Genomic DNA, 22,839 nt, shown 5'->3' on the forward strand with positions numbered 1-22,839 from the left:
GTAAACAGACTGGTTAGGCATTTTGTTTTTTGGTTTTGTTTTGTTTTGTTTTTTGTTTTTTTGAGACAGAGTCTCGCTCTGTTGTCCAGGCTGAAGTGCGTTGGCGCAATCTCAGGTCACTGTAGCCTCCGCCTCCTGGGTTCAAGCAATTCTCCTACCTCAGCCTCCTGAGTAGCTGGGACTACAGTCCTGTGCCACCATGCCAGCTAATTTTTATATTTTTAATGGAGATGAGGTTTCACCATGTTGGGCAGGCTGGTCTCAAACTTTCAACCTCAGGTGATCCACCTGCCTCGGCCTCCCAAAGTGCTGGGATTACAGGCATGAGCCACCACGCCCAGCCTTGGTTAGGCATTTTGGAATGGGACTGTCACACTTCCACAGTTCCTTCCTTCCCCCAATTTTATTTTTTCTAAAAATCTCATTTAAAAATACCTGTAAAGTCATGTACTAAATAGCTGTCTCTTGATGTCTGGACGGAGTTGTAAATTAAGCACTTTCTCCTGCTTCCTTATGTAAAGCTCTTATACTCTGGTCACTGGCAGTAGCTTTAACATTTTTTCCTGTATCCCATTCCATTGGACAGTGGGTCTCTCTGTCACTTTATTGATTTACTTAGGTTGTTTCTGATTGTCCTTTTGCAGCTACAAATGTTGTAGTGAGCATCCTTATGTATATCCTTGCCTACTTATTGAACAATGTCTGTAGGATAGTTTCCTAGACTTTCTTTTGCTCAAAGGTTATGCAGTTGTAACATTTTGATATATGTTGTCAAATGACACTCCAAACAATGAGAACACATTTATAAGCCAGCTACCAGTATATGAGTGTTCATTTTTTCTACAGCTTCAACATAATTGTTTGATTTGTTGATCCAGAGAACATGAGCAATAAGTAATAAATCTCAAGGTTATTTTATATTATCTTTGATTTATGACTTCTACAAATAGCTTTCAAAAAGAGGTACATTTAATATTTTCCTTTTATCACTTCCAAGCCTATTCAGATATGAAATGTGCTATCAAAACAGGGCAATTCATTTTTTATTATTACAGGCATGAAACATCATTTAAGGAAGTTACTTTATCAATCATTGCCAAATACTTCTCTTCTTTACTATTATATCACCTGTAAAGTCAGAATATGTACTTTGAATGCTTGTTCTTCCAAGTTGGAGTTCACAGGACAACTGTTGCACTTGTCATTCCCTTTGCTAACATTTACATGTGATCACTTTGAAATACTCCTTGAGTTTTGCTGAGGAATAACGCTGATTACAATGGCGAATGAACAATAATTTAAAGCATATTAATGACTTTGTTAATCCAAACCAGCATTAATGAAATCCGAGCTTTATTTATTTATTGCTTGCTTGCAGGTGGATTCACCAATGAACTTGAAGCATCCTCATGACCTAGTCATATTAATGAGACAAGAAGCAACAGTTAACTACCTCAAAGAATTAGAGGTGAGGCAACTGGGCATGTGAGATGCAGCTGATGCTTGTTGCATTTCACAGGAGCCATTGTGTTCAAAGAAAAGCTAAAGCATATTATTTTTTAAGTCTGAGTCTTCTGACTTTTGCGGGAATGTACTACCTGCAATGTGTGTGTGTGTGTTTTTTTTTCTTTATCATTTTATCAAAGTGATATTTGAGTAGTAGTAAGAAAAACAGACTACTCTAGCCTGGGTATATGCGTGATTCTTTAAACTCATTTATCTTTGAACAGAATTTTTGTGTTTTTAAGTTTTTTCCATCAAATATGAAAATGATATAATCTCTGAAGATATTCCTAGAATAATTTGGATAAAATATGAAAAGAAAGAAAGGTTTTAATAGCCTAAAAATGTAATTATTGTTTATTCTCAGGTAGTAAAAACTAATGTCTTCCTATTATGTTTTCTTATGGTTGACATGAAAAACATTAATCACCTTGTTCCTTGAAAGCTCGAATCTTATTAGTGCTAATAAAATCTGACTTTTTTTTAATAAACATCAGTTTTCCTTTTCTCTAACATATTTCCATAAATTGATTTTGCTTAATAGCAAACAGTATTTGTTATTTGAAAAACTAGGTTTTTTTTTCTCATGAGATCTCTGCTTTAAAGTTACAGTGTAAATTGAATCTAAATTGTAAATAAACTGTAAGTTGTAGAAACATTAAATCAAATTGCAAAATGAGAAAAAAAACTAATGGGAATAATAAAAGTAATAAGAGTAGAATCAGAGTATTTGAGAATTAGAAGGAATCATAAGATCATCCTCATTTTAGAGGCAAGGAAACAATTAGACCTAAAGACAATGAATTGCCTGACTTCACAAAGCAAGATATGGCAGAACCAGAAACAAAAGCTGTATCTCTTGACTTAAAAGCTGGCATACCTGTTTTTTGTTTTGTTTTGTTTTGTTTTTTGAGTCGAAGTCTCACTCTTGTCGGCCAGGCTGGAGTGCAGTGGCACGATCTTGGCTTGCTGCAACCTCCACCTCCCCGGTTCAAGCCATTCTCCTGCCTCAGCCTCCTGAGTAGCTGGGATTACAGGCACCTGCCATCACGCCCAGCTAATTTTTGTGCTTTTAGTAGAGACGGCTTTTGCCATGTTGGCCAGGCTGGTCTCAAACTCCTGACCTCAGGTGATCTGCCCACCTCGGCCTCCCAAAGTGCTGGGATTACAGGCATGAGTCACCGCGCCCGGCCAAAAGCTGGCATACCTGTTAAGCCAAGTTGGCATGTATTTTCTTGTTATGTAAAAGTCCCGAATTTCATTTACATACATTTAGTATATTTATCAACATACATATGTCTACAAATAGTTATAAATATGTACTTTTAAAAAAATCTGTGAATTAAGAGAGAGAAGACTTTAGCACATGGTAACCAGCTCTGCCTAATTAGTAGTATATTTAGAGTGTTTCTAGAACTTGAATACCTCAACATTGTAAAAATAGTTTCTCACCTTGTTCCTACTGGTTTTATCACTTGTAAATTTGGAAATGTTGATTTTTATCAATACTAGGAATTAGACAATAGGTATCCTTATAGTGCTTCATGCTTGGAAGCATGATCTATTTTTATTTAAACCCAGTGTTCAGAAAGATGCAATGGTGCAGAAAAAAATTTTTTTTCAGGTATATAGACACATTGTATATGTTTATTGCTATCTTTTTAGGGAGGCAGTATTATATAAAGAGAAAGAGATTTAAATTGGAGGATATATAGGAAGAAAGTGCCATTTATTAAGTCAGTGAAAATGAAATGAAAAATATTGACTCCACCAATTTTTGGTTAAGGTAGTGTAGGAATTTATACTTATACTAAATATAAACTTCTATTTTTGTTTATACTTATACTATGAAGCTTCTGCTTCATATGCATAGCAGTGCCAGGTAAAATATAAAAATATAAACCAAAATAAAATGTAGGCAGGCTTGAAAGTAGTATAAGCATCTCCATAAACCAGAAATGAGGAGAAGCACTAAATTGGGAATGTGGCCAAAGCTACCGACCTTTTGGGCTCCAAGGCCAGGAGCAGACTATAGTAGTGTCTGATATGCAGCACTGTGGAGTTAAGGGAGCTGACAGTACTCCATGCAAGATGTAGGAACAGAACGAGGCTTACTGCTTGAAGACTGGGATGGAGCCATTCTGCTCCTAGAAAGAGCCTGGCAAAAATAATAATAATAACAACAACAAAAGAAAACATATCAAAAACAGAAAGACTAACCCTGATAACCAAAAAAAGGAACTGAATCATCCAATAGTTCAATAATTACATCTTCAGTTTCCTGAATATCATTTTAGGGTAGAATATTTGGGATAGGAACTCGAAACCAAAATTGGAAGGTCTGATTCTGAGCTTGGTAACTGGATAGAACCTGGAAACAACCACAAAACTATGAGACCTAGATGATGGTCATGGAATGATTGGAAAGAAGGGGATGAGACAGAGGGCATGAAGAAATACTTCAGGGTTTCTGACCTGAGTGATTGCAAGGTTGAGGTTGATATTAGCTGAGATAAAGAAGACTGAAGGAGGTACAGGATTGGGGAGGAGTTTGGCTTTGAAATGTTAATGTTTGAAATGCCTATCAGGCATTCAAGAATGGACATCACGTGGGCAGTTGGTTCTTCTAGTGGAAACTCAAGGGGAAAGATGCAGGCTCAAGATAGAAATTTGTTAGTCATTGACAGATAGACATAAAGCCATGAGACTAGATAAAACAGTTTATCTACCAAGTAGTGACAACTATATGAATATCTTAGATAACAGAAGACAGTGAAGGGTAAGGGAAAATCAATTCTACTGAAATTTTATATTCTTTTAAACTATCATTTAAGAATGAGGGCGAAGTAAAGATAATTTCTGACATACAAAAGCAGTACTAACCACAGACCCTCACTTCAGCTGAAAAAAACATATTAAGTATGTATTTCTGCAAGAAGAAAAGTAAACCTAGTGGAAGTTCATAGAATGTCTAATGATAAGTTAAAAACATTGATGAAAAAGTTGCTAAATTTATTTACTTATTGGGCTCTCTAAGGTCAAACTAGATAAAATTAATAATATGTAGTTGGGTTGGAGTATGTTCAGTAATTAAAGCATGTTAGACTGTTTTGTCATGTTCAAAAGATAAAAATAACTGAATAAATTAAAATCCTATGGGAAAATTTATTGGCAAATATATTAAAAACTTAAGGATGTTGCTTGCTACTTTTTAAGTAGTCTTGCCAAAAAATAATCAAACCACAATATAATTTGTTATTCAATGTAATTTGTTTCCTTTGTCATTCTATCTCTTACATTTTATATATTTAAAAGATTATTCTGAGAAGAGATTTATAGGCTTCATCAGACTGCCAAAGAAGTCCATGACACAAAAAGATTATTACTCTAGATCCTGCTGTCAATATTCAGGAAATACAGAAAATAGAAGAACATGTTCAGTGAACCTTGAGTACCTAGTCAGCAAATTCCCCTAGAGTGGCAAACTCTACAGAACAAACAATCCAATTTCCTTTTTCTTTTCTTTTTTTTCTTTTTCTTTTTTTTGAGACAGGGTCTTGCTCTGTCACCTAGGCTGGAGTGCAGTGGCATGAACACGGCTCACTTCAGCTTCAACTTCCTGGGCTCATGCTATCTTCCTGCCTCAGCCTCTTGTGTAGCTGGGACCACAGGCGTGCACAATGCCCAGCTATTTTTTTTATTTTTTGTAGAGACAGCGTCTCACTTTGTTGCCTAGGCTGGTTTCAAACTCCTGGGCTCAAGCAGTCCTCCCACCTTGGGCTCCCAAAGGGCTGGGATTATAGGCATGAGCCACCATGTCTGGCCCCAGTTTCTTTAACAAATAAATTACAAGGGAGTGGGGGAGAGAGAGAGAGTGGTATCCAGTAGATTAAAAGAGATGTAAGAGACAAATCAACCAATTGCAGTGTGTATGGACTATGTTGAATTCTGATTCAAACCAACTATGTATTTTTTTATTTTTTTATTATTTTTTTGAGATGAAGTCTTGCTCTTGTCCCCCAGGCTGGGGTGCGATGGCGCAATCTCAGCTCACTGCAGCCTCCGCCTCCTGGGGTTCAAGCGATTCTCCTGCCTCAGCCTCCCGAGTGGCTAGGATTACAGGCATGTGCCACCACGCCTGGCTAATTTTTTTTTGTATTTTTAGTAGAGACGGGGTTTCACCATGTTGACCAGGCTGGCCTTGAACTCCTGACCTCAGGTGGATCCGCCCACCTTGGCCTCCCACAGTGCTGGCTGGGATTACAGGCAGGAGCCACCGTGCCCGGCCACAAACTCTATTTTTAAAAGAGAAGAAACAATTGGGAATTTGAATGCAGACTGAATATTTGATATTAAGGAATTACTATTTTTTACATGTGATAGTGGTGTGGTGGTTTTATTTTTTACAAAAGAGGCTTTTCTTTTCAAAACATACTGAAATATTTACTGACGAAAACCAAAAACAAAAAAAAATAGGGGCAAGCACTAAAATAATAGACATGCAGGCCAGGTGTGGTGGCCCACACCTGTAATCCTAGTACTTTGGGAGGCTAAGGCAGGAGGATTGCTTGAGACCAGGAGTTTAAGACCCTGTCTCTACAAAATAATTTTGAAATTAGCTGGGCATGGTGGCAGGCACCTGTAGTTCTAGCTACTGGGGAGGCTGAGGCAGGAGAATTGCATGAGCCCAGATGTTTGAGGTTACGGTGAGCTATGATAGTACCACCGCACTCCAGCATGGGTGACAGAGTGAGACCCTGTCTCAAAAAAAAAAAGAAATCTATAGTTACCAAACTTACAAATAAAAAAAGAGGATGTAGGAGGAGAGGAGAGAACATAGAAAAAGTATCTACTATGCAAATGCTAAGCAAAAGAAAGGTAATATGGATGTATTTATACAAGTTCACAGTTCCTTATTTGAAATCATTGGGGCTATATATGTGTTTAGGAATATGGTTTCTTGTTTTGGTTTTTTAATTTTAGAAATGTTAGGCCAGGCACAGTGGCTCACGCCTGTAATCCCAGCACTCTGGGGGGTCGAGGCAGGCAGATTGCTTGAGCCCGGGAGTTCGAGACCAACCTGGGCAGCATGGAGAAATGCTGTTTCTACCAAAAATAGAAAACTTAGCCAGCATGGTGGTGTGTGCCTATAGTCCCAGCTACTTGGGAGGCTGAGGTGGCAGGATCACCTGAGCCAGGGATGCGGAGGTTGAGTGAGCTGAGATTGCACCACACCACTGCACTCCAGCAACCTGGGTCACATACCAAAACCAGGTCTCAAAAAACAAAACAAAACAAAAAAAAGAAATGTGATGGGCACAAATATTTTATATTTCATTCTACTTCTCAGGGCTATTTCAAACTCTACAATCAGATACATTAATATTTCTTTAGTGACATGTATGACCATGCATAGTAAGAGTATAAAGACTGTAAAATGGCTTTCCATCAGGTTTTGTTGCCATGTGAATTTTAATGCAAAAAAATTTTTTAAAGCTTTAGGTTTTCAGAATTTTAGATTTACAATGGTAAAGAACAGTGGGCCTGTCTCAGGCAAAATAAGAGCCTAAAATAATTAATAGACAGATACTACTTGCTAACAACCTACCAAAAAATATAATATCATATACTTGTATGTACCTAACAACTCGGCCTCATGGATATAAGTATGTTTATATCAAGACAGCAAAAACTGACAGAATTACATGAAAAGTCAACCAGAGGAAGCGATTTTGCAGATCTTTATCAGAAACTGATAAGTCCAACAAAAATACTGTAAAATACAGGAGGTAACACCTTTGGATCTATATATATCTATATGTAGATGTATACAGCAAGACATAGAAAAAGAGATAGAGGGAGCGAGTATGCCCTAAATTGAACGAAGATAACATACAGTGTTTTCAAGTAGAATATTTACCAGAATTGACCACTGCCAGGATATAAAGGAAATAATTTACAAAGTTTTGTTATCATGCATAACATGTTCTCTGATCACAGTGCAATTAAGTTAAAAGAAATAAAATACACACGCCCAGGAAAAAAGAGAGAAAACACAAATTTTTGAAAATCTTGAAGGCATTCTTAAATCACCCATGGTTTAAAGAGAAAACTCACAAAACTTTAGACTATGGTGGGAACACTTCATTTCAAAAATCCTGAAATGAAGCTTAGATATATTTAGATATGAATTTATAGAAAAATGCATTTATTAAAATAAATGGCACAGTAACTCACATTTGTAATCCCAGATACTTGGGAGGCTGAAGTGGGAAGATTGCTCGAGCCTAGGAGTTTGAGTCCAGACAGGACAGCATAGCAAGAGCTTGTCTTTAAAAAGAAAAAAAAAAAAAAAAAAGACTGAAAAGACATGAGTTAAATATTCAACACGAGTTAGAAAACATAATAAACCAAATAACTAAAATAGCCTAATATAAATATGGAAATAATATTATAAATAACATAAGAAATTAAACAGTTTCAAGAAAACAGTATTGTTTATTTAAAAAATAAAATAAACCAAACTAGCAGCAAGGCTTACCAGAAAAAAAGAGAAATGACAGAAAAAAAGAAATGTTAGTGATGAAAAAGCAGATATCAGATAAAGATTTTTTAAACTAAAGACATAATTATTAATACTACAAAAACTAGACCAATATATTTGAAAACTTAGGTATAATGTAAGGTTTTAGAAAACATGAAACATAAAAATTGATTGAATAAATGGGGAAAGGATAGACTTTTTATAAATGATATTAGGAAATTGATTGTCCATGTGGGAAAAAAATACCTTTCAATGTACAAAAAAAAAAAAAAATTTCCTATGCAGTTTAAAAATCTAAGTATGAAAAGTGAAACTTTTTACTAAAAAAAAATATTGATAGTCATGCATTGCTTAACATCAGGAATATGCTCTGAGAAATGTGTTGTTAGGGGATTTCACCATCGTGGGAACATCATAGAGTGTACTTACACAAACCTAGGTGATAAAGCCTGTATAACATGTTACTGTACTGAATACTGTAGGCAGTTGTAACATAATGGTAAGTATTTGTATAACTAAGCATAAAAAAGGTACAGTAAAAATGTGGTATTATAATCTTATGAGACCACTGCTGGGGTCCCTTGTTAACCAAAAACATCTTTATGTGGTACTTGACTGTAGTTGATTGATGTAATTACGATCTCAGGTTTGGGAAGGATTTCTTAAATAAAACAAAGTACAAACAATTAAGAAAACAGTTGATAAAGTTGCCCACCTTATAATTAAAAGTTTTTCTTCAAATGACAAAATTAAAAGATAAGCTACAAACTAAAAGCTAATACTTGCCATGCATATAACTCATAGAGGATGAATTTATAGAATTACTTTTTCCATAAATTTCTATAGATTAATTTCTTACGTATGTATGTATTTATTTATTTATTCATTTTTGTGAGACAGGGTCTCACTCTTGCCCCAGCTGGAAAGCAGGTAGGATGATCATTGCTCACTGTAACCTCATTGCTTGGGCTCAAGCAGTCCTCCTACCTCAGCTTCTCCAGTAGCTAGGACTACAGGCAAGCACCACCATCATACTTGGCTAACATTTTGTTTCGTGGGGATGGGGTCTCGCAGTATTGCCAGGCTGGTTTCAAACTCCTGAACTCAAGTGATCCTCTAGGCGTGGACTCCCAAAATGCTAAGATTATAGGCACAAGCCACCACGCCAATCCTACTAATCAGTTTTTTAAAGAAGAAAAGCTATTGGGGGGAAAAAATAAGCAAACTTAAACAGTTAATTCACAAAATATCTCATAAACATATGAAAATATGTTCAGTCTTATTAAATATTATTCTATTAGTTGATACAGTCCATATTTTATAGTGTATTAGTCAGCTTTTGCATTGGCAACAAATAGCCCGCAGAACCTCAGTGCTGTTCTCATGAAGGAAAGTGAAGGCTCAAGGAAGAACAATCAAATAATATAAGCCTGGTTAAAGTTTCTACTGAGAAGTGACATACACCATCTTTACTCACATTCCATTGGCCAAAGCAAGTCATGTGGCCATGCCTTGAAGTCAGTAGGGCAGGATAGCATATCTCCATGAAAAGTGTGGAGGGAATAATTGGAAACAGATCATAGGCCCTGTCCCCATTAATAATAACCCCAAAAATCTTAATGGCATAAACAATAAGGTCATGCTAAGTGATCATTTGGGGCTCTGTTGGGGATCTGTACCATGTCACTGTGATCCATAAGACAGGACCTAGGCCGACAGAGCAGCCTCTGTCTGTAATTTTGGCATTCTCAGTAGCTGAGGGAAAAAGAAAAAACATGGTGAAGCACACACTAACTCTATAAAACCTTTCCTATAAAAGGGTCACATGGGACTTATGTTACATTGGCCAAAGCAAGTCATGTTGCCCAAGCCTGAGTCCAGCAAAACAGTGATGTATCATCTTGTAAGGAGGGACAGGATATTAGTGAATAGTAATACAGTCCATCACAATAACATAGTCTACTACCATAATAAATATAACAATGTTTCATACCTATTTGATTGGCATAAGTTAAAAAGTATGACAAAACCAAACATTGCTAAGATTCTGGGGATATAGGTGTTATGATCTACTGGGACAATTCTAATTGTTATAATCACTGTGAAAAGCAGATTGACACGTCTATATAAAACTGAAAATGTGCATCCCATATGACCCCCATATTTCTGCCCTTGCTAGAATTTTTCACATGTGTACAAGGAGGCATTTATAAGAATATAGTAGCATTTTTAATAGCAAAGAAAGTTTTTCTTAAAGAAGCAACATAAATGTTTACAGGAAAATGGATAAATACATATTTATACATCCATTTAAATGAAAAATTTAGAGCTATCCTGACTAATGTAGATAAATCTCAAAAACATACATACTTTTTTTAAAGTTGTAGATACATTAAGTATGATACCATTTATATAAAATTTTAAAACTTACAAAGCAATGCTGTATTTTGATTTTTGATACACATATAATGAAAGTAATATTTTAGGAGAGTAAGGGTAATGTAGTATTTTATAAAAATATTTATAAAAATATACATGGAAATGACACATAAATTCAGATTAATTATAGGAAGTTAGAGATTTAGAAGACATTAAAGAATACCTTGAACTCCCTTTTTTTTTTTTCTTTTAAAAAAAAAATCTGAGCTGGGCATGGTGTCTTATGCCGGTAGTCCCAACACTTTGGGAGGCCAGGGTGGGAAGATTGCTTGAGCCCAGGAGTTTGAGACCAGCCTGGGCAACATAGTGAGACTCCATTTCTTTTTTTTTTTTTTTTTTTTTTTTTTTTATTTATTTTTTATTATACTTTAAGTTTTAGGGTACATGTGCACATTGTGCAGGTTAGTTACATATGTATACATGTGCCATGCTGGTGCGCTGCACCCACTAACTCGTCATCTAGCATTAGGTATATCTCCCAATGCTATCCCTCCCCCCTCCCCCCTCCCCACCACAGTCCCCAGAGTATGATATTCCCCTTCCTGTGTCCATGTGATCTCATTGTTCAATTCCCACCTATGAGTGAGAATATGCGGTGTTTGGTTTTTTGTTCTTGCGATAGTTTACTGAGAATGATGGTTTCCAATTTCATCCATGTCCCTACAAAGGGTATGAACTCATCATTTTTTATGGCTGCATAGTATTCCATGGTGTATATGTGCCACATTTTCTTAATCCAGTCTATCATTGTTGGACATTTGGGTTGGTTCCAAGTCTTTGCTATTGTGAATAATGCCGCAATAAACATACGTGTGCGTGTGTCTTTATAGCAGCATGATTTATAGTCATTTGGGTATATACCCAGTAATGGGATGGCTGGGTCAAATGGTATTTCTAGTTCTAGATCCCTGAGGAATCGCCACACTGACTTCCACAATGGTTGAACTAGTTTACAGTCCCACCAACAGTGTAAAAGTGTTCCTATTTCTCCACATCCTCTCCAGCACCTGTTGTTTCCTGACTTTTTAATGATTCCCATTCTAACTGGTGTGAGATGATATCTCATAGTGGTTTTGATTTGCATTTCTCTGATGGCCAGTGATGATGAGCATTTTTTCATGTGTTTTTTGGCTGCATAAATGTCTTCTTTTGAGAAGTGCCTGTTCATGTCCTTCGCCCACTTTTTGATGGGGTTGTTTGTTTTTTTCTTGTAAATTTGTTTGAGTTCACTGTAGATTCTGGATATTAGCCCTTTGTCAGATGAGTAGGTTGCGAAAATTTTCTCCCATGTTGTAGGTTGCCTATTCGCTCTGATGGTAGTTTCTTTTGCTGTGCAGAAGCTCTTTAGTTTAATTAGATCCCATTTGTCAATTTTGTCTTTTGTTGCCATTGCTTTTGGTGTTTTGGACATGAAGTCCTTGCCCACGCCTATGTCCTGAATGGTAATGCCTAGGTTTTCTTCTAGGGTTTTTATGGTTTTAGGTCTAACGTTTAAATCTTTAATCCATCTTGAATTGATTTTTGTATAAGGTGTAAGGAAGGGATCCAGTTTCAGCTTCCTACATATGGCTAGCCAGTTTTCCCAGCACCATTTATTAAATAGGGAATCCTTTCCCCATTGCTTGTTTTTCTCAGGTTTGTCAAAGATCAGATAGTTGTAGGTAAGCGGCGTTATTTCTGAGGGCTCTGTTCTGTTCCATTGATCTATATTTCTGTTTTGGTACCAGTACCATGCTGTTTTGGTTACTGTAGCCTTGTAGTATAGTTTGAAGTCAGGTAGTGTGATGCCTCCAGCTTTGTTCTTTTGGCTTAGGATTGACTTGGCGATGCGGGCTCTCTTTTGGTTCCATATGAACTTTGAAGTAGTTTTTTCCAATTCTGTGAAGAAAGTCATTGGTAGCTTGATGGGGATGGCATTGAATCTGTAAATTACCTTGGGCAGTATGGCCATTTTCACGATATTGATTCTTCCTACCCATGAGCAAGGAATGTTCTTCCATTTGTTTGTATCCTCTTTTATTTCCTTGAGCAGTGGTTTGTAGTTCTCCTTGAAGAGGTGCTTCACATCCCTTGTAAGTTGGATTCCTAGTCTCTGATAAAACAGACTTTAAACCAACAAAGATCAAAAGAGACAAAGAAGGCCATTACATAATGGTAAAGGGATCAATTCAACAAGAGGAACTAACTATCCTAAATATTTATGCACCCAATACAGGAGCACCCAGATTCATAAAGCAAGTCCTGAGTGACCTACAAAGAGACTTAGACTCCCACACATTAATAATGGGAGACTTTAACACCCCACTGTCAACATTAGACAGATCAACGAGACAGAAAGTCAACAAGGATACCCAGGAATTGAACTCAGCTCTGCACCAAGCGGACCTAATAGACATCTACAGAACTCTCCACCCCAAATCAACAGAATATACATTTTTTTCAGCACCACACCACACCTATTCCAAAATTGACCACATAGTTGGAAGTAAAGCTCTCCTCAGCAAATGTAAAAGAACAGAAATTATAACAAACTATCTCTCAGACCACAGTGCAATCAAACTAGAACTCAGGATTAAGAATCTCACTCAAAGCCGCTCAACTACATGGAAACTGAACAACCTGCTCCTGAATGACTGCTGGGTACATAACGAAATGAAGGCAGAAATAAAGATGTTCTTTGAAACCAACGAGAACAAAGACACAACATACCAGAATCTCTGGGACGCATTCAAAGCAGTGTGCAGAGGGAAATTTATAGCACTAAATGCCCACAAGAGAAAGCAGGAAAGATCCAAAATTGACACCCTAACATCACAATTAAAAGAACTAGAAAAGCAAGAGCAAACACATTCAAAAGCTAGCAGAAGGCAAGAAATAACTAAAATCAGAGCAGAACTGAAGGAAATAGAGACACAAAAAACCCTTCAAAAAATTAATGAATCCAGGAGCTGGTTTTTTGAAAGGATCAACAAAATTGATAGACCGCTAGCAAGACTAATAAAGAAAAAAAGAGAGAAGAATCAAATAGACGCAATAAAAAATGATAAAGGGGATATCACCACCGATCCCACAGAAATACAAACTACCATCAGAGAATACTACAAACACCTCTACGCAAATAAACTAGAAAATCTAGAAGAAATGGATACATTCCTCGACACATACACTCTCCCAAGACTAAACCAGGAAGAAGTTGAATCTCTGAATAGACCAATAACAGGAGCTGAAATTGTGGCAATAATCAATAGTTTACCAACCAAAAAGAGTCCAGGACCAGATGGATTCACAGCCGAATTCTACCAGAGGTACAAGGAGGAACTGGTACCATTCCTTCTGAAACTATTCCAATCAATAGAAAAAGAGGGAATCCTCCCTAACTCATTTTATGAGGCCAGCATCATTCTGATACCAAAGCCTGGCAGAGACACAACCAAAAAAGAGAATTTTAGACCAATATCCTTGATGAACATTGATGCAAAAATCCTCAATAAAATACTGGCAAACCGAATCCAGCAGCACATCAAAAAGCTTATCCACCATGATCAAGTGGGCTTCATCCCTGGGATGCAAGGCTGGTTCAACATACGCAAATCAATAAATGTAATCCAGCATATAAACAGAGCCAAAGACAAAAACCACATGATTATCTCAATAGATGCAGAAAAAGCCTTTGACAAAATTCAACAACCCTTCATGCTAAAAACTCTCAATAAATTAGGTATTGATGGGACATATTTCAAAATAATAAGAGCTATCTATGACAAACCCACAGCCAATATCATACTGAATGGGCAAAAACTGGAAGCATTCCCTTTGAAAACTGGCACAAGACAGGGATGCCCTCTCTCACCGCTCCTATTCAACATAGTGTTGGAAGTTCTGGCCAGGGCAATCAGGCAGGAGAAGGAAATAAAGGGTATTCAATTAGGAAAAGAGGAAGTCAAATTGTCCCTGTTTGCAGACGACATGATTGTTTATCTAGAAAACCCCATCGTCTCAGCCCAAAATCTCCTTAAGCTGATAAGCAACTTCAGCAAAGTCTCAGGATACAAAATCAATGTACAAAAATCACAAGCATTCTTATACACCAACAACAGACAAACAGAGAGCCAAATCATGAGTGAACTCCCATTCACAATTGCTTCAAAGAGACTCCATTTCTATAAAACATAGAAAAGTTGGCCAGGCATGGTGGCTGAAGCCTGTAATCCCAGTACTCTGTGAGGCCAAGGCAGGTGGATTGCTTGCACTCAGGAGTTTGAGACCAGCCTGGGCAACATGGTAAAACCCCATCTGTATGGAAAAAAAAAAAAAAAATTAGCCAGACATGGTGGTGTGCACCCGTAGTCCCAGCTATTTAGGGGGCTGAGGCAGGAGGATCCCCTGAGCCCTGGAGTTTGAGGTTGCAGTGAGCTGTGATTGCACTACTGCACTCAGCCTGAGTGACAAAGTGAGACCCTGTCTCAAAAAAAAAAAAAAAATTAACTGGGCATGTGGCACATGCCTGTAGTCCAGATACTTGGGAGGCTGAGGTAAGAGGATCGCTTGAGCCCAGGAGGTCGAGGCTGCAGTGAGCTGTGATCACACCACTGCAGCACTCCAACCTGGGTGACAGCAAGACACTGTCTCAAAAAAAAAAAAGGGTGGAGGGGGGAGATAAAATATTGGCATATGATAGATACGGGTGGTGAAAATGTGGATATTTGTGTTATTGTCTGTACATTTGAAAAAACAGATATTTTATGGTTGACAGGAATTAACTGGAATACCCAGGTACCAATAGCAACATGTACTATGTCTTGAAGGATTGAAACAACCTGACAGGTTTGTTTTCACTGCAGAGCCATTTTGTGCCAGGAAAGTTAAGTTAGTAGATGTGCTTCGTGGGTAGTCAGAAATCATATTATGAAGGCCCATGTGTGTCAGTATGATAAATGTTGTGTTCTGTTACTTTCTGTATGTGGACATCTTTTTTGAGAAGCTTGTGTATGTTGACTAAGTTAACTAAGGGCATTTTCAGAATTCTTGTCTTCCTACATAGAGGATTCTGACTTCTTCAGCTCAGATTCCCCTTTCTCTTCAATGGTAGTTAGACTAAAATATTAGAAGAATCCATTCTGTTCTTACTTTCTTCTCAACAGAAACAATTAGTTGCTCAAAAAATTCACATAGAAGAGAATGAGGACAGAGACACAGGACTGGAACAGAGACATAATAAAGAAGACCCAGACTGCATCAAAGCCAAGGTGCCCTTAGGGGACCTGGATCTATATGATGGCACATACATAACTTTGGAGAGCAAAGACATCAGGTAAAGAAGTTCTCTTTCCAAAAATAAAATTGCTGTTTCAAACATTTCCTTTCTCAAATTAGTAAGAAATTATTTCTGTAATAAGGGTAAGCTTCAATCACAGATGAGTTTTTGAATTTGAAAGTTCAAAATACATACTACATGTAGAATTCTTATAAATTAATTTAAAATATTTAACACCACAGTAGAAAATGGAACAACTTGGCTGGGCGTGGTGCCTCACACCTATAATCCCAGTACTTTGTGAGGCCAAGGCGGGAAGATTGCCAACAGCCAGGAGTTTGAGACAAGGCTGGGCAATATAGCGAGACCCCGTCTCTACAAAAAAAAATGTTAAAAATTAGCCAGGCATGGTGGTGTGCACTTGTAGTTGTAGCTACTCAGGAGGCTAAACTGAGAGGATCACTTGAGCCCAAGAATTCAAGGTTACAGTGAGCTATGATGGTGCCACTCTACCCTAGCCCAGACTCCAGGCTGGGTGACAGAGTGAGACCCTGTCTCTTAAAAAAAAGGCCGGGCGCGGTGGCTCACACCTGTAATCCCAGCACTTTGGGAGGCCTAGGCGGGCAGATCACGAGGTCAGAAGATCAAGACCATCCTGGCTAACACGGTGAAACCCCGTCTCTACTAAAAATGCAAAACAAATTAGCCAGGCATGGTGATGGGCACCTGTAGTCCCAGCTACTCGGGAAGCTGAGGCAGGAGAATGGCATGAACCCGGGAGGCAGAGCTTGCAGTGAGCCAAGATGGCACCACTGCACTCCAGCCTGGGCAACAGAGCAAGACTCCGTCTCAAAAAAAATAAAAAATAAAAAATAAATAAAAATAAAAAAATAAAAATGAAAAATAAAAAAGAGAAAAAAATAAAATTGAACAATTTGTAGTTAAAAAAATTAACAAAAACTACCTATGGCCAATAAACATGGAAAAAAATTTCTCAGAAATTATCAAAAAAGTACAAATGAAAACATTTAGATAGTTTTCATCTACCAAAATGGAAAGCATATCAAAAAAATAGTAACTGGTAAAAATGTAGAGAGACTGTCAGTGGAAGTATAAATTGGTTTAACGTTTCTAGACAATTGAGCAGTTGTATTAGTTATTAAAAAGTCCATGATCTTATTCTGTGACCTATCTACTATTTTCTCTGTGATTCTTGACTTTAATTCAAACTCCCAAAATGTTTGACTCTTCATGGCAGCTATGTGAAAAGGTATGAATATTGACTAACAATTGTGTAAAGTTGAGATGCTATGAGAATATGGGGAAAATTTGACATTTCTTAAAGTATTATTGACTGAGCGCAGTGGTTTACGCCTGTAATCCCAGCACTTTGGGAGGCCAAGATGGGAGGATCACTTGAGGCCAGGAGTTCAGAACTACCCTGGGCAACATAGTGAGACCTGTCTCAACAAAAAGTAAAAAAAATTAACTGATTGTGGTGGTGCATGCCTGTTGTCCCAGCTACTTGGAAGGCTGAGGTGAGAGGATCGCTTGAGACTAGGAGATCAAGGCTGCAGTGAGCTGTGATCATGCCACTGCACTCCAGCCTGGGCAACAGAATGAGACCCTTTCTCTAAATAAATAAATAAAATATTGTTTATCTCACCTTTTATTCATTCATTGCTTCTTTTTGATTTTAGTCCTGAAGATTATATAGACACAGAATCTCCTGTCCCTCCAGACCCAGAGCAACCTGATTGTACTAAAATTCTAGAACTTCCATATAGTATACATGCTTTTCAGCACTTGAGAGTAAGTAGAGAACTTTAGGATTTTTTTTTTTTTTTGCGTTCTTCTTTCGGTTGGTCTCTCACTTATAAAGACCATTTCTCTTTCTTCTCTCCTTCTGAACAGCTTTGTAATTTTATAGACATCTCTTATTTCTTAAAATTCCAAAATATTAGTATTTCAAAATAAACACTATAAGATACTGAATTATTTGTCATCTTTTATATCCTTTGATATGTCTTTTGAATCTTTTTCTTCTCTTCAGGGTGTACAGGAGAGAGTTAATCTTTCTGCACCTCTGCTACCTAAAGAAGACCCAATCTTCACATATTTATCTAAACGGTTAGGAAGGAGTATAGATGACATAGGTCACCTCATTCATGAAGGCCTACAGAAGGTAAGTCATCAGTCACTTAAAGAGCCAGCGGGCTCTGTGTAAACAGAAGATATTTTTATCTTGGAAAATACCTGACTAATTTGTTTTTATCTAGAAGACGATTTAAAATTACACTTATATTGATGCAAATTGCATAGTTCAGTGCTGGGGAGAAATATGGATAGACTAGTCTCCTTTCCCAGGAAGAGACGCTGGAAAGTTTTATCTAAACTAATTGATGAAAAACGAAATATAAACTGACATAAGCAACAGGGTTTATAGGCTGGATTATATACATTGTGTAAGTAAGAAAGTTAATGTTTTAGTGTCGTTAATATATCTATACACAATACATGTATTATTACTGTTTTCTGAGACAGAAAAAGAATCACCACCAGCAACAAAATCTTCTGTAACTTTCTTTTAAGAGAATATCTACTTTAAAAAAAATGAAATAGGGAATTATGTAACAGGACCCAGGAATGTAAATGTATCATTCAGGATTAACGTGGGCATTTAGAAAATGTTTTTGCTATTCTTTGTGCCTAAAGAGTATCATAAAATGCAGTTTAGTTTCTAAGCAGTATTATAGTGGTATAAAATAAGATGTATAATTGCCACCTTTGTATACAGTTTTTTCAAATACATAGCTTTGTATATTGAGAGGAATTTTCAGATAAAAGTCCAATAATAACTTGACTTTCAGATGCTTTATATGGTTATTTCTGTAGCTGTGTTACCATCTTCATCTTATTTTTCTGAAGGTAATGTAAAACTTTTACGTTCCCAGAACTTGATGAGTAATAAGAGAAAACTGGCCCAGGATTTTACAGTGTCCTTCAGAGAATGGTTAGTTGAGAGTAGACCATAGTGGTAAGTGTTCTATAGAAAATTAAAACAGAAAGTAACTGGGTGGCTACTTTAGATCTAGCAGTTGGGGTTATCCTATCCGGAAACGTGAAATTTAAGCTGACACCTGAATCATAAGAAGAAACCAAAATTCAAAGACCACGGAAGAGCATTCTAAGCCACAGCAAAGGCTCTGAATCCTGATTGAGGTTAGGTGGTTGTATTTGTCTGCTCAGGCTTCCATAACAAAGTACCACTTTGGACCGTTTCTGCTCAAAACACTTCTGACACCAAATGTATGGAGTTTTTTCTCACACGACTAATTCGGTAGTTCTCCCGACATCAACTAGGTGTTCTACAACTCAATACAATTCTGACACTAACTACCTGGAGTTAGCACAGACCCCACAGGTCAAGGACTCAGTCCCACAAGGCTACCTGCACTTCAGATGCCAGTCGCAAGTCAAGGCCACCAGACAAATCAGCTATAAAGTCAGGGTGTTCCCACAGCTGCCTCCCCAAGTTAGAACAGCTCACGGAAGTCAGGAAAGCACTTTACCTACTATTATTGGTTTATTGTAAAGGATGCAATTCAGGAACAGCCAAAGGCATAAGCCAGGGAATAGGGGGAAGGGGTGCACAGAGCTTCCATGTCCTCTCCAGAACACCACCCTCCTAGAATCTCAATGTGTTCACCAACCCAGAAGCTCTCAAAACTCTGTTGTTTAAGGGTTTCTACGGAGGTTTCACTATGTAAGCATGATTGACTAAAGTATTGGCCATGAGTGATGAACTCAATCTCTACTCTCTCTCCCCTCCCCGAAGGACAGGGGGAGGATGGGATTCTGAAAGATCTAACCCTCTGATCATGCCTTGGCTTTTCTGGGACCAGCATCTGTCCTGAAGCTATCTGGGGGCCACCTGCCTCCAGTCATCCCATTAGCATATGAAAGACACACATTACTCCTGTGATTCTTCAAGTTTTAGGTTTGTGTGTCAGGAACTAGGGACAAAGACCAAATATATTTGTTCATACCACATACTAGGCGGCTTAAATTTATTTCTCATAGTCTGGAGGCTGGGAAGTCTAAGATCAAGGTCCCAGTGATTTGGTTCCTGATGAGGGCTCTCTTCCTGCCTTGCATATGGCTGCCTTCTCTCCGTGTCCTCACATGGCCTCATCTGTGTGCATGCTTGAAGACAGAGAGAGATCTGTCTCTTCCATTTCTTATAAGGACACTTATAGGAAGAAATCAAATTTGGGCCCCAATCCTTATGACTTCATTTAGCCTTTATCCACTCCTCACAGGCCTGATAACACTTGAACATATGAACTTTGAGGAGACATAGACTTTCAGTCCATAACAGGTGGCATGCAGCCAAATTCAGGCCAATATTGCTGGAGCCTGGTGAGCAAGAGGAAGGATGGTAAGGAATGAAGCCAGAGAAGTAGGCCAGTGCCAGATTATGTAAGGGTCTGAAATCCAGGGTAAGGATTTTGGATTTTACTCCAAGTGTGCTGAGAAGTTGGAGCAGAGAAGCAATGTATTGCAATTAATATTTGAAAAGATCACTTTGATTACTATATGAAGAAGTTATTGAAGGGGCCACAACTGGAAATAGACCTGTTAGAAAACTGTTGCAGTAGTTCAAGAGAGAGATGAAGGTGGTTTGGACTAGCAATTGTTAGTAGTGGAAATGAGAGGACTTGAACTATTCAGGAGATATTTAGGAGTTTAGAAGCAGATGAGTTAGATGTGGGGATTGAAGGCAAAAGAGGAATCAAGGAAAACTTAAATTTTTGACTTGAACAACTAGAAGGAGGAGAGGGTTGGGGTGGGAGAAGAGAAAATAAGAGTTCTATTTGGGCCGTGTTAAATTTGAAATAACTATATGAGTTTGGAACTTCAGGGAAAGTTAGAGTTGGGCACATAGAGATTAATTATTAAATAATGAATATCTGAAGCCATGGAACTGGATGAAGTCATCTGGGGAAGAGTGAAGTTTGAGAAGAAGCCAGTCTGACTCCTGGGTGCCTCCCACATGCAGTTATCAAGCAGAGGGGGAAAGCCAGCAAAAAAGACCAGAAAGGGTATCCTGCAGAATGTGATGTCCTAAGAGTCAATGGCAGAAAGTGGTCAAAGAAAGGAGGGAGTAGTTCACAGTAACATTAGAACATTTATAGATTTGGGGGAGATTTTATGAGAACTACACAAAGATATTTCTTTAAATATATATTTTTATCTTACCTCCAGTATGCTATGATATATATTTAACTTATCATGATCTCTTCAGTAGTTCATGTAGAACTTTTTTTTTTTTTTTTTTTGAGATGGAGTCTCACTCTGTCGCCCAGGCTGGAGTGCAGTGGCACAATCTCAGCTCACTGCAAGCTCCGTCTCCCGGGTTCACGCTATTCTCCTGCCTCAGCCTCCCGAGTAGCTGGGACTACAGGCACCCGCCACCACGCCTGGCAAATTTTTTGTCTTTTTAGTGGAGATGGGGTTTCACCATGTTAGCCAGGATGGTCTCGATCTCCTGACCTCGTGATCCACCCGCCTAGGCCTCCCAAAGTGCTGGGATTACAGGCATGAGCCACCGCGCCCGGCCTCATGTAGAACTTTTAATTGAACTTTTTGTCCCCGTTTACATTATAATGTGAAAATAAAAGATGAAAATCAAAATGAAAGCATTTGTTGATTTGAAAAACAACTTTCTCAAAAGGCCATCAAAAAGAAAACTGAAACCTCGGCCACAAGTCAGTTGTGAAGAATGTACTGTCCTTTAACCAGCTTCAAGTAGAAGTTCGTAGTTGATCTGCTCATAGTGTTAAAATCTGTAATTGCATCACTCAAAATCACATACTTTTCTTGAAGATAGAATACTTAAGGATGAATAATGCAGGATTGTACTTATTGTAGTCTTAAAAAGCTACGTTTAACTAAATTCAAACTATTTTTAACTACATTAAAATAACTCTTTTAAAAATAATTGGTCCTTGTGAAAGAGTCACTGAAAATCTATAAAAGAAAGTAAAATTAATAATTTCAAAACTGGTTTGTAATATATTCTTTTGGAGTTTGATTTTTACACAGCTTTATAGTTAAAACGTAATTATTCCCCATAGGATACATTTTTAATAGTAGAATTGGAGTCAAAGGGTAAATGTAATATACATTAATATGTACGTTAATGTAATATACATTACATTTTAAAAGCTTTTTACATACATGTCAAATTGTCCCCCAGAAATGCTATAGTAACTTAGCATTTCTATAGTTTAATATCTAAAGTTAATAATATTCAGTAAGTATTGGCTTTCTTTTTAGTCTTTGCCACTTTGTAAAAGGAAAACTTGTATCTTTTAAGTTTCTATTTCTTTGTGAAGTTACACATTTTACATACTTCTTAGCTGTTTGTTCATGTTTTTGGCCCTTTTTCCTTTTTTTTTTTTCTGTCTTTTTGTTTAGAGTAAGCCTGTTGGTTTGTGCCTTCACTCAGATATTACATAAATAGAAAAAATTCTAAAATGTTAATTTCAGGAATTTCATGTTAGAGCTATTTCTAAGTAGATGAGGTCTTCTGACTTAACTTCTGAAGTCCTGAAATAGAGCTCAACAAGTTGTGGTCAGTTGGTGGGATTTTTCTTATTTCCCTCTTGGAATAAGCTGGAGTTGGATGGTCTTTATATGAAGATCACACCCTAATGCACGTGCTCAGCTGATGATTAGAATGCTCTTCTGACAGGTATAGTTTCTTTGCACTGTGTCCTGTTCTTTATCATTGCTTATCATTCAGTCTGGCTCTTCTTCATCTTGAATTTCAGAAGAGCCAGAATATTAAAGGTGCTCCTTTTGAGTATTCTAAGTTAAACTGTCTTGAGTCGTGTTTGTAATTTTACTTTTTTAATCTCTAGAACGCTTCCTCGTGGGTACTGTATAACATGGCTTCATTTTACTGGAGAATTAAGAATGAGCCATATCAGGTAGTAGAATGTGCCATGCGAGCACTTCACTTCTCTTCCAGGTAAGATTCCTCCTCTTCTGGACCTGATTTTCCACATTCCTCAGGACTGTTAAAGAAACA

The 22,839-nt window shown here is 37.5% G+C and overlaps 1 protein-coding gene across 4 annotated transcripts in view; it reads left to right on the plus strand.

Annotated features, from left to right (window-relative positions):
- TTC17 (tetratricopeptide repeat domain 17) overlaps nt 1-22,839 on the plus strand; it is a 143,641-nt gene that overhangs the window by 23,398 nt on the left and 97,404 nt on the right. For all 4 annotated transcript variants that reach the window (XM_024930978.4, XM_024930983.4, XM_024930982.4 and 1 more), the window contains 5 exons: nt 1,379-1,468; nt 15,628-15,797; nt 17,441-17,552; nt 17,794-17,925; nt 22,670-22,779. In XM_024930978.4, coding sequence (XP_024786746.1) covers nt 1,379-1,468; nt 15,628-15,797; nt 17,441-17,552; nt 17,794-17,925; nt 22,670-22,779 — 614 coding nt within the window. The remainder of the gene's footprint in view (nt 1-1,378; nt 1,469-15,627; nt 15,798-17,440; nt 17,553-17,793; nt 17,926-22,669; nt 22,780-22,839) is intronic.

Source organism: Pan paniscus, chromosome 9 (assembly GCF_029289425.2).
Source record: "Pan paniscus chromosome 9, NHGRI_mPanPan1-v2.0_pri, whole genome shotgun sequence".
In the NCBI taxonomy this organism is placed as follows: Eukaryota; Metazoa; Chordata; class Mammalia; order Primates; family Hominidae; genus Pan; species Pan paniscus.